This window comes from Zingiber officinale, chromosome 6A (assembly GCF_018446385.1).
Source record: "Zingiber officinale cultivar Zhangliang chromosome 6A, Zo_v1.1, whole genome shotgun sequence".
NCBI classification, from domain to species: Eukaryota; Viridiplantae; Streptophyta; class Magnoliopsida; order Zingiberales; family Zingiberaceae; genus Zingiber; species Zingiber officinale.
In genome coordinates, this window is record NC_055997.1 from 26,607,490 (window position 1) to 26,620,074 (window position 12,585).

At 35.7% G+C, this 12,585-nt stretch overlaps 1 protein-coding gene across 2 annotated transcripts; it reads left to right on the forward strand.

Annotated features, from left to right (window-relative positions):
- The first annotated feature begins 241 nt into the window (after window positions 1–241).
- LOC121996183 lies at window positions 242–10,737 on the forward strand. 2 transcript variants are annotated; one of them, XM_042550042.1, is made up of 13 exons: window positions 242–675; window positions 3,436–3,486; window positions 4,314–4,444; window positions 4,529–4,645; window positions 5,179–5,301; window positions 7,033–7,085; window positions 7,653–7,828; window positions 8,500–8,553; window positions 9,053–9,162; window positions 9,295–9,408; window positions 9,664–9,792; window positions 10,091–10,158; window positions 10,337–10,737. In XM_042550042.1, exons 1-12 carry the CDS (start codon window positions 499–501, stop codon window positions 10,116–10,118), a joined length of 1,263 nt encoding a protein of 420 aa, XP_042405976.1. In that variant the 5' UTR covers window positions 242–498; the 3' UTR covers window positions 10,119–10,158; window positions 10,337–10,737. The 2 variants fall into 2 exon arrangements, with proteins under 2 accessions (XP_042405976.1, XP_042405977.1); XM_042550043.1 differs by having other exon boundaries at window positions 7,659–7,828.
- The last annotated feature ends 1,848 nt before the right edge of the window (window positions 10,738–12,585 follow it).

Consider the following 12,585-nt stretch of genomic DNA (forward strand, 5'->3'; position numbering starts at 1 on the left):
TTGCAATCTTACTTTTGCGGTATAATTTGGGTCAAGTAATTATTTTATTAAAATGGAATTTTAGAAATTGGAAATTTTCAGACACTTATTTGTTTCATCAATTTTTTTTCCAACATTTTAACGAAATAATAAAATTTATCTACGAATAAAATATTTGATAACTGGCTATAGAAATATTGGGAAAATGAAATATTTAAAATTGAAAATTGGATAATCTCTGCAAATAAATAAACCCGCAATGCCACCCACCGCTCCGACTCCCACTCTCCTCCTCTCCTTCTTCGGCGTCTACGGCGCCACCCCCTTTGCCTCTACGCCCACCGTTTACCTCTTCTGGTCTCCTCCTTTCTGGAATCGGAAACGCCACTTTCCGGGCTCACCGACGTCGACGCCCGCCGCCTACCGATAGGCGGTCGCCGTATACTCTCCGATCAGGCATCAGCGGCCGCAAAGCCGCCCAGGTCCGCCGGTCGGCGGAGTAAGCCGGAAAATTGAGAGATGTCGGTGAGCTACAAGTATTGGGATGATTGTGTTGATCCAGATGAAATGCGACTCCTGTGGAAGTATCCAGAGGTGAGGAAAGAATGGATCGACGCAGGCGAAAACATAGGGCAGAAGGTTCTACTCTCACGTGATCCGGAAGGGCAACTTTATCTCACTCAAACAGAAATGAGGGTATGCCCAACTCGATATGTTATGCCGTGTTTTGCCGTCCTATTTTTGATTTCTTTCCCAATATCACTGTGCTTAACGTCTACATCTTATCAATTATGTTTCATTAAATTACAACTTCAGTTTAAGGGCTTTTGTGCAATGAGGTTTGTTACAATTTCAAGTTACATTTTTTTTTTGGTGGGTGGAACATGTTCTTAAAGGGTGAGCAATTGAGTGAATGAAACAACATGCTCCCGATAAGTCTACCCCATTAAAGAAATCAATAAATAAGTTATCAAATGGTGTTAAGGGGTAAAGGAGAATTGCATCTTGATGGTTGATATGAAGATTCTATCCAGGCATAAGACTGGTTCAATAAAACAAACAACAATAACAACCAAGATCGGCTATATAGATACCTGCGACTCTATCCCCTACTATATCATCATTATAACTAAAACATTTAATTGTGCTCTAAATATGTGTTTGTATCATCTTAAATGCGTCTCCTAGATTTTCCCTCAATGAGTGCAACCCCAACTTTCTCTCCAATATCTTGTCCATCTTTGTATGTCCGCACATCCATTTTATCATCCTCGTCTTTGTCACTTATCATTTTCTACTTGTGTTCTTGAGTCATAGCCTAACATTCAGTTCCATATAACATAGCAGATCTAACCACTATTCTATAAAACTTCCTTTTAAGTTTTAGATGTACTTTACAATCACAAAGAACATCTACGATCTCTTTCATTTTAATCATTCTGTTGGTATTCTATGATCCTTCTACGTCATTGAGCTTTATACCCTACTATATCATCATCTATATTTAAATAAATTTTATCTTATTTTATCGTTGTTAATAGAGTATTTTTGCACTTCCTTTTCCTCATTTATGTACATATTTATCATAATTTTATATTGCTTAACTTGAGCATTTAATGGTTGTGTTTGTAGCATCTTAAATATGTCTCCTAGTGTTTTCCCTCAATGAGTGCAACCCCAACTTTCTCTCTAATATTTAGAATACCCTACCATCCTTGTATGTCTGCATATCCACTTTAACATTCTCATCTTCTACTTGTGTGCTCGAGTCATAGTTCAACATTCAACTCCATATAATATAGCAAGTCTAACCACTGCTTTATAAAACTTTTTTTTAAGTTTTAGAGATACTTTACGATCACAAAGAACACTTTACGATCTCTTTCATTTTAATCATCCTGCTTGTAGTCTATGTAAAACATCTCTCTTGCCCCTCCATCTTAATGCAAAAATGATTCAAAATACTTAAAGCTCTCAATTATAGATTTTCTATCTTAATAATTGTCTTATTATACCTACTAAGACAAAATACTTACAGACTTATGTGGGTTACCCCTACACACTTAAACAACAACACGAATGCACACGAGATAATTAGTGACACGGGACAATTTCCATGCTCCCCTCATATTGAAAGATAAAGAGTAAGTGAAATGAGGTGGGGTTTTGCTTTTATCCTCTCAAGCTAGTGAAGCTCAAGGTTGGCTTGTTCATGGTGGTGATGAAGATGAGGTTGAGATAGGTTCGGGACTTACTTGGAGAATGGTGGCGGAGGCCTCGGGAGTGGATGAAATGCTGCAACCAAGGAGGAGTGCAAGGAACATCCCCATTAGAGAACTTGATGAGGATTTAGATACATCGGAGGAGGAGAATGAAGAAGATATTGATTTTGAGTCCGATGAATGATGATGAGAGGATTATGGATGTAGTTGATGGTGCATGTATAGATAATTTAGAAGATTAGTTATATTTAGTCTAGTCCTTGTTGACTTGTTGCCATGTTGGATTGAAACTTTGAATTATAAACTTAGACTTTTGGTATAAGTAGCGATATTACTTTTTTAGTATTAATATGGTGATGAATTTTTATTAATTATATTGTTAGTTGCATATATATATATATATACCTTATATAAATTTTATTGTTTTGTATTGTATTGTATGAAATTTATTTATGCATAAACATCATAAAGAATAATGACTATTTATAATATTATGTATAAAAAAAGTATAAAAAAATTCAATCGCCGAGGCGGTAGGCGGTCACTGGCCACCATTTACAATACTGCCCCGGATATGGTGCCTCTCTAAAGCTTGCCATGGAAACCACATATGCACTGGAGTCATGTTAAAGTCTTGAGCCATCCAATCCAACTGAATATAGCCATCCATTTAGGCAGAATACCCCACCACACTTAAAAGAACTAAAGAATTACAAGCTAGTAGTTTGGGATAGTCTTGGAAAAGAGATTGTGAGGGAGATGAACCAGCACAAACCTAATTACTAAGATATAAATATGTAGTTGGTCATTTACAAAACAACTTAAGCTTTGGAGGTAAGTGGTCATTGTCAAAATTAAGATGCCATCAGAGGAGGAGGTAATGTTGCATTTGGACATGTGAGAATTATGCATGTGTTTCCCTTTGATTATGCTAGTTGAGTCTGCTAGTCTTGTCACAAGTGTCAAGAATAAAAATGTGCAGATTAGTCCCTTGGTTGATATAAGTAGCTAAGTCTTCACAATAACTATGAAAGTAATAAGAGTGTGCTTGGTATTGTCCTAAGTATCATGTGGTTCCTCTCCATCTGGTTCATATTCAAATGTTTGTCTAATGGTATTATTGTTCATCTCCTGCTTCAATAAGTTAGTCTTTGGCGATTATTTACGTTGATGTCTTTCTAATTTATGTTGCTTTGGGCCATCTTTCTCCTGATAAAATATGTAATTGTATCAGGCTGTTGCTAAGATTGTTCTCCAGCGACACTTCAATTCTCAGATAGAGCTGGTACTGGTTATTTTATTTGCACTTCTCTTTCTAGCCAAATGAGCGGCAGTCATTTTCCAATTAATTTGCTTGATGTTTCTTCTGTTTTGTGTTAGTATCACTTTTTTTTTTTGTTTAGTAGAACTGATTTAATTGTGCATAACCCTTCTATTTTATCATAAAGTTCTTATTTAACAGTCTTGCTTCTTTATTAGCAGTTTAAGTGTTGCCTCCATATAGAATAAAATGAGAAAAAAAAATGATCTTCAGTTCAACATGAACTCATAAATTCTAGCATTAGATCCGAGGGGTAGAAGAAGAACAAAATGAACTTAAATAAGTTAGATTGTTCTCATGTTCCTCATCATATTATCTTATTGTTTACCGGACAGAATAAGATCATTGTAGCCTACTATGAATAGTTTGTATCTCTGGGGTGTGTATGATTCTGATGTGTGAATTTTTGAATTTCTTGCATGGTTCATTCTGATATCTTCTAGTAAACATGATGACTAAAAGCGTGATTGCATTATTGGTTCTCTCTGCATGACCCTCCTTTTTGAACACAAAAAGTGATAGCAAACTCACTTCTGGTCTTTTCACCAAAACATGTTACATCTATGTGCTTGTTAGTTTTTCTCTTGGTTTCAAATGCTTTCCAAAGACATGTGACTTGCCTCTAAGCTTTGGATGTACTCTTACACTTGACTGGACCAGCCATACAACATGGTTAGTTATCTAGAAAGAAGAAATATTGCATTCATAGATCAAGTTGAGGATTGATAAAATCTAATGCTTAAAGTTGGTCTAAATTTTTTGGTGCACATTTGCCCTTCTTACTGATGCAGGAAATGATTTGTGTGATTGCTGAAATTGCCAGTGACAGACAACTTTTGGCACAGAAGTACAATAAAAAGACAAAGCAAACAACAATTGGCATTATGCAGATAGAACAAGAAACTGCAGATTGGCTTGTCAGGTTTTATATACAAGAATACTTTTGAAGCTGAGGATATCTTGGTATTTAACTTGTATTTCTTAATCATTGATATTTTTTTCATAGGGAAATTGGCTATCGCTATTATGATATAGAGGAAAATTCCAATCTTCTATTTAGGCCCTTTGTGAATGTCTACTTTGGAGCTGCTTACATAAAGTGGTTGTCTTGTATGGATGGAAAGTACGTCATAGATTGTATTTTTTTATAACATGTTTAAATATATAAATGTACCCTAAACTATCACCTAGGTTTCAGATTATGTTCTGAACTTTACTTTTCTGCTTCAGCTGGATCATTGAACTTTCTAAATTGTTCCAATAAGCCCATCATTAGATTTACTTGATGACAATTGAGGATTTGGTAATGAAGCATCCACATTTTTTCCACATCAGTGTAATAATGAAGGATGCTGACATGGCTGGTGTTATGTCTGTTTAAGAAGGTGATTATGTTGCGATTGACTTGATGTGGACGCTCAGTCGGGGGCCACATCAACTACATATTACTGATTTTCAAACGAAACTAATGATGGATTTGGTTAGAGGGTTTTGTAAAGTTTAATGATCAAATTGAAATAAGGAAAATAGCAGACTATTTGTAATTTGGGTGATAGTTCAGGGGCCATTTACTTAACTAATCCAAATCATTGTTATATATATATCCCCGTAGTCATGCATGTATATATGCTTTTCTCAATAATGCTACTGTTACAGAGAAAGGACTGAAGAATTTATCATTAGAGCTTACAGAGGGAGTATCAAGAAGGCCAATCACAAGTCAACACTAGACCATTATCGACGCTATCTATCTGTGAAAGAGAGTTTCTATACTGTAAGGTAGACTTAATTTGATTTGAGTGTGAAGTATATATCCATGCATCTTTAATAGTAATCTCTTGCATTCTGAAATATTTACTTAGCTTTCTTTTTGGAATTTTGAACATAATGTCATTGTTGGGATGGGTGACAGGGAGAAAGTTGGACAGTCTATGGGAATGATGATTATGAGCATGAACCTTACCTGATTAGTAATAAAAATGGCAAATTAGGACTTCCATGCCCATGGAGTGACACTCAGTTCATCCCCAAAGTTTTATTGTTAATCCCAGTGCCCTAACTTTTCCGGCCTGCTTCCTAGTGGAACTCTTCATGTCCGATAGGCCTATTGCCTGTACCTCTGTCACTGTTTTATGCTTAATTTTTTCATCCTGATGAAGACAATATGATTGATCATAGCCAATTTCATGTCGTGCCATCCATCATACACTTCTCGACAAGAGAACATTCTTTTGTCATTGTTATCTGGGGAAGATTGTTTTTAGTAATCACCAGGAGTTTTTCTTCTTCAGATCTCATGATACTTTTCGGATGTGGTGTTGCCATCATTGCCATTCCTTCCTTGTCAATATAATCACAGCCAGGGAAAGTGGCTTGATCTTGTTGGCTGTGTCACATATTGAATAGCATTGTAATTTACTAATTTAGAAGTCACCATTATCAGATCACTGACCGCTGAAACCATATGACTCTTTAAGTAAGTGAAGGAATCCATGGCAGCCCAGACGACACTGGAACTGATTATGATGACAGGAGGGTGGTTGACTGGTTTCTCATTTTTGCATAGCTTTTTTGGTCTGTTGTCATTTCACTGTCTGTTAATAGGAAAATAACTGAAATTGTATGGTCCCTATCCAGGCTTGGCCATTTGAACTTTGGACAAGCTGGTTGTTCAATGACAGCATAATTTGATGCTTGTGGGAATTAGAGAATGACCATAAATTTGACACTTGTTAGTTGCTAGGAATATAATTTTTTTATTCACTAAAATGCCAAACTGGGGATGGGAAATTTAAAAAAAAAAACAAAAGATATGGATGGAAATGAGAAGGATAACTGTTTTTTGTGGTTGTGTTGTATCATTGACTAATTTGTGGAAGACTAACTCAGTTATTATACGGATGCGGTTCATTTTTTTTTTTTTTTTGTTGTTTTAAACTTGAAGGGGAGCCTTGGCGCAACGGTAAAGTTGTTGCCATGTGACCAAAAGCTCACGGGTTCGAATCCTGGAAACAACCTCTTGCAAAAAGCAGGGTAAGACTGCATACAATGGATCCTTCCCCGGGACCCCACATGGTGGGAGCTTCATGCACCGGGCTGTACTTTTTTTTTTTTTTTTTTGTTGTTGTTGTTTTAAACTTCTTCCTCCGAATAGATAATGCAACTTCACATGTATCAGGAACAGTTCAAATTGCCATTTCTATTAGAATATTGCAATTTCTTCTTGATGTTGAGATCCACACTAGGCCATCAGATTTTAATGCATGTTTGAGACACTTTATTTTCTTTTCAGTTATTGCTAGAGTATATAAGGTAAACCATAGCACCTATATATGATTGAATAGAGCAAGTTACACAACTCAAACTTATTTATGTCAGTCAGGGAAATTAGATTAAGATCCTTACTATTGGATGGTAGGAAGATAATTCTATTCTAGAATTCTATTAATATTACTTTTTGATAAACTCGAAATAAAATGTATTGCACTTAAGTTCTCATTTCTTTGGCAGGGAGGAGGCACTTGATGCTTTTGGCACTGCTCAACAACTTTCTGTAGCTTCAGGTTATATCCTCTTAAATGTAATGCAACAATACTATTTTAACATTCTATGCAGTCACATTTAAGGCAAACGATTAACCAATTATTTTTTAGTTACTTAATGAATTGTGTTTATGTATAAATGATAGAAGGAACTAAAAGAACGTGTAGTCAGCTGTGAGTAATGTTACCATCTTTCTGCATTTTTCTCTATGCTTGTTTTTCCAAGAGTTTTCATTGATATTCAGAATACTCATTCCTGCTCTTTCATTCTCTATCCTATCTCCACAAACCATAATATTATTTTCCACTTAGATGCTCCTTCTATGTGAAATTAGAAGGAATTTGACTAAGCCATTTAAAGTTTAAATTGAACAGCTAAGAATATAATCATTTGGAATCTTATCAATCAACATATAAGATTAGCCATAAAACATTTCTATTCTCATAATGAACAATAGGAGTGGGAACTAAAACACAGATTTTTTTTTTATAATGAATAAATTTTAAGATGTTAAGTTTGTATTCATACCTTAAACTTGAAAGTGCATTCTTTAAATCTGATGGAATGATATTCTGCTACTTGTATAGGATCAGGTGAAGGGTGGACATACTGGGACATTAGAGTATCTTCAGAAGACATGGAACAATTATGGAAGCATCCTGAAGTTTTAAAGGAGTGGACAGAGTCTGGTGAGAGGCCTGGAAAAGTGCGTTTCTCCCATGATTCAGAGAAGAGAATTTATCTTTCTCGCGTTGAAGTGAAGGTAGAATTTGGTGGAGTAACTTGATTCTTACATAAGGAATTGACCAATTATGCTTCTCTTAGTATAGGGATTGTTGGTCTCTAGTATGAAGGACATTTGCAGTTACTTGACAGCTGCTATGAAAATTGTCCTAATCATAGGTTGGATTGGGACATTGATCATGATGGTCATCTTAGTATTTAATTCTGTTTGATTGTTTTGCATCTTTTTGATTGAATAATGCCTGCCAATTTTCATGATGTCTTATTGGCCATAATGCTCAGGTTTTATTCAACCCATGGGCACAATGATGGGGTTTTCCTTCAGCAATGTTTTCTGCCCTTCACGAAGCTCTCCTCTGAGCAACTTTAGGCTGTCATTAAATCCTAGCTTTATCTGGTGTCAATACATGTATGAATATTCCGAAAGCATATTCCTATTTGGATAGGGAGGAATCCCTCTTTGTCCATAGATCTAAACCTGCATCGCTTTCTACCACTCTATCTCACTAGTGTTGTGGCATAGCTCATGCTTGCAACTCTTTTTTGAATGATGATTTGTCTCTCACAGCTGTGAACTTTTTCTGATGATTATATAATGATTTTGAAAATCATATGGAAACAAATTCCTTCTTTTATATCATCCTTGATGATGCACATTATATGCCAATTTGTATTTATTCCATTTTGCAGGCCGTTGCTGAAATAATTACTTCAAGGTGGTTTGTTTCCAAAGGAATACGACCTGTAAGTTCTTAACAGCACAAAGAAAAATTCATGTCCTCGCAAAGAATAATTACTCTTGAATTTTGCACAGTGAATCACATCACATGTAATTGAAAGATAAAACACTAACTGGAGAATCTACCAAATTATCTCTTGAGAATTTATCACAATGAAAAATTGTGTATATGAACCTCATAAACTTCAATGTTTTGTCCTATTAACTCATGGCATCTGGTTTCTTCCCATTAAGCATTATCTTTTCTTGGTCAGCTTGCATAAGGAATTCAGTTTTCTGATCTATTATTTTTAGTAGCTCCTGTATCCTCATGATCTCCCATATCAAATTTTCCCATTTAGCTGATTTGATTTAGTCTTTTGTCAGTGGCATACTATTGAAATTTCAATTCTTGATCTTTTTTGTTCTGATCTCTTTAGTTGCTTAACTGGTTTAACTATTTGTTATACAGCCCACATATGTTGTTTCAAATTTCCAGCACTTATGATGGTTGATCTATGACAGACGACTCTAGCTGCTCTTGCCGACATATGTAGCATGCGATTCGTAAATGGTGTACGTGCGCGCATAGGATTATTGGGAATTGACTATCCTACTGCTGCCTGGTTATACAAGTTAGTTGTTGATTATAAGTATTACTGACTTTATCTAATACTAGCTAAATTAAAAATACATCACATGCGCTTTTATTTTTTTCCCAAACAATTCTAGTCCGAATGTAAATATGTCAACATTTTCTGTTGCAGAGATGTTCAATATAGGGCATATAAAGTTGTGTCAGTCGATGATCTCTACAATCCTTTTGTGTCCATGTACTTTGGTGCAGCTTATTTGGCCTGGCTTTCAGTGTACGAGGGGAGGTTAGTTTGCAATCGCAAAAGTGAATTAGTTCCCTTATAAATGCAGATTTTTTGCTTCATTTTGGTGATAGATAAGTGATGCAGATTAATGGTAAATAAAGTGGTACTGTTATTTGTTGCTTGTTGATGACATTGAAACTCAATTAAGTTGGGTCTTATATTCATTCATCAAAATATCTTTGGTGAGAACATGTCAGTTTGCAATTTTTTCCTATCAGTTTGTTCTTACTCTTCTATTTCATCACAACCAAACAGACAAAGAGATCTTCACTTTGTGATTCAAGCTTATATGAGTGGGCCAGAGAACGTAAGCCTTCAGGAGACTGGGCCGCTCTGGAATAAATTTCAGCAAGCCTTGAGCTATTATGAAGAACCTAAAAAGAAGTAAGTATTGTCGTTGGCATTATCATATACATGTTTCTATCATCTCCTGAAAAATATATTGTATACGAAAAGTTTGATGTTCGTGTCCACTAGTCAAGAATATAAAATATAAACTGCCAACTAGTTTTAGAGAACAAAACATAGCTACCCATATTGGATACTCACTTTAGTGTGGCCAACTTGACTTCCACCCTTAAAACTGATAAACAACAAACAGTGAGATAAATATGCCAACTACAAGTAGCAACGTATAAGTGTATTTCCAAATATTTGCCTAAACTTTTCTTGGCATCTGCAGGAATCGAGGGAGCTGCTGTATTTTATAAAGAATCACTCGATAACTTCTTTGTAAGGGAATCGTCAGAGGTAATTAACATTGTCAAACGTCCTACTTATGTTGTTTCTCCGTGTACTATGCTAAGTTTGAGATCATATTTCTATTTAATTCATTGTTAATCATCTTCCATATATATTTTTCTCCAATCAGAATATTACTTGATGATGATTTGCCAATCATGTTTATATAGTATCCACCTTCATGCAGGTTGTTTTTATCCTTCAAAGACCAGGTACGAGAAGGATAAATCATTCGTGAACTCTACTTTTGGATCATCTCTTTTGGTTCTAGCAATTGCAACAATTCTGGTGATCTTGTTTAAAAGAGCATAACCTGGCATCGTCTTCATCGTCGTCTTCATCAATATATCTGCATTGAATAAAGAGGTAAATTGGCACGCTGCAAGTAAAACACACCTTTTCTCCTTTTTCATGGTGTTGCAGGGTTGAATATGTAAGAATTTATATGGCGTGCATTAAGTGTTTGGTTGTCATTGCAAGTATTACAGAACTTACAATCTATCTAGACGATTTCCTGCATTACATCCTACTCAATTTAAATGGCTAATCTGTCTTACTTTTCAATAAAATTTGTATATTTAGTTTTTTTTTTGCTTTTATGGAAAAAAAGGAAATGCTTAGCTATAATTTTACCTTTCTTCAAGCACCTGTGTATTATTTCTTTAGTATGTTATATTCATATTGGAAAAATGATCATGTATTTGATTTTTCATATAAAATAGGCAAGCCTCTTTGAATTTGGAGCACCGAAAAAGTGAAAGTTGTGAAAATGGAGGCCCTTCAAAATGAACACTTAGTTCCATATTACTTCTGCTTTCAAGTATTTGTGTATCCCTTCTCTGGTGCTGTATTTATTTATGCACGGTCTCAGAAGGGCCCAAAAAATAACGAAGAAATTATGCCTTTTTTTCTTCTTCTCTGATTAAATCATTGCATGCGCCATAAAAGACAAGACCCATATCTAGCGAACTGGACTCCTATAGATCTTCCCTTTTACAGCCGTCCGATCCATTACTTATTAAATCGTGACCCAGCCATCAATGGTCGTGATTTTATTTCGTAGGATCCTAGGGACAGTCCCATAAGAATCTAGGATTTTTTCCATCAAATCTAACCAACTCAGACTGTGGGCTATAAATAACAAACAATGCAAGTGTTTTCCGCCACCTCCTCACTTCTCCTCCTCCTCCTCCCTTTGCCGACCAAGAAATTGACAGAGTGAGAGATGGCAGACGACGCCACTCCTCCTTCAGGCCATCTTTGCTGCTGCGGTTCCACCGCTTCGGTCACGGCCTGCTCCTTAGTCTAGAAGCTGCTGGGGAAAATGAAGGATAATGATCGTGTTTGAAATTGGAGAAGATGGTATGTTGGTTAAGTGACTTTGACGTTAACTGTGAGGAGACTCTAAGCTGGAAGAAGATGATCTCGAGAAATTTTGCGTGTCAAAAAGGAATATAGAGGGAAGAAAATGTTAGCAACCGGGTCAGAGAGGGATCCCTAGCATAGACACTCTGACACTCAAGTTAGATAAATGGTAGCGAGAAAATGAAATGTAAGGATGACAATTTCAGCCTAATGGAGAATCCGATATCTGACTCGAATGGAGGAAGGTATGGTGGGACTATTGATACTCGATATCCGACCCAAATATCAGATTAAATTATATATATATATATATATATATATATATATATATATATATATATATTAAAATTCACTAACTATTTTTGTTGATATTAGACGGAGATTATATAGATGTTTAGTCTATTTTTTTTTAATTATATATATATATATAGAGAGAGAATGTGAATTTTAATATATTTTTATTGAATGATAATAGTGGGACAGAAAGAAGAAAATTTATAAGTATAAAAAATATTCGATCCTTTAATAAGTATTGATACGAGTATAAGGATGGAGGATATAGATTCTAATACGAACTTGACCCATAGCCATCCCTAATGGAATGTGAGGAACAGTAGAAATAAACAATGAACTCCAAGTGCATAGCCTTGCGTACTTGCGTCTTTAGAAAAAGGCCCCTTATATAGTGCTAATTTTTCTCTATGCACGAATATTGATGCATTTTCTAAAAAAATAGCCGACTATTCTGACATTTTGACAACTTTTCTAAAATAGATCCATCATTTCTGTGCTTTACAAGGTAGAAGTTTCTGTTGTACGGATTACATAGGGAATATTCCCTTGATTCTATGACAATGGTTACACAAACGCCAAAAATGAATATTAGGCCTGATCCTGTTTGAATCCTGCGAGGTGGTGCGCTGGCTCCGGTGAACGGTGATTTCTGATGAAGATGAACTCCTGAAGATCCGAAAGAGCTCCTCAACGATCCTACACATAGCGAGACGAGCCAACAAAGCGTTATTGACCTAGGATCGAGGTGGGGAGCTCTGGCTAGGCCCTCCGATGCTT

Bases quoted from the DNA above. Each gene is read 5' to 3' on its own strand.
- LOC121996183 (XM_042550042.1), top strand. From the start codon at position 499: ATGTCGGTGAGCTACAAGTATTGGGATGATTGTGTTGATCCAGATGAA. The intron at 4,445-4,528 runs GTTTTATATACA...TTTTTTTCATAG, and splicing joins ACTGCAGATTGGCTTGTCAG to GGAAATTGGCTATCGCTATT. The intron at 4,646-5,178 runs GTACGTCATAGA...CTACTGTTACAG, and splicing joins TTGTCTTGTATGGATGGAAA to AGAAAGGACTGAAGAATTTA.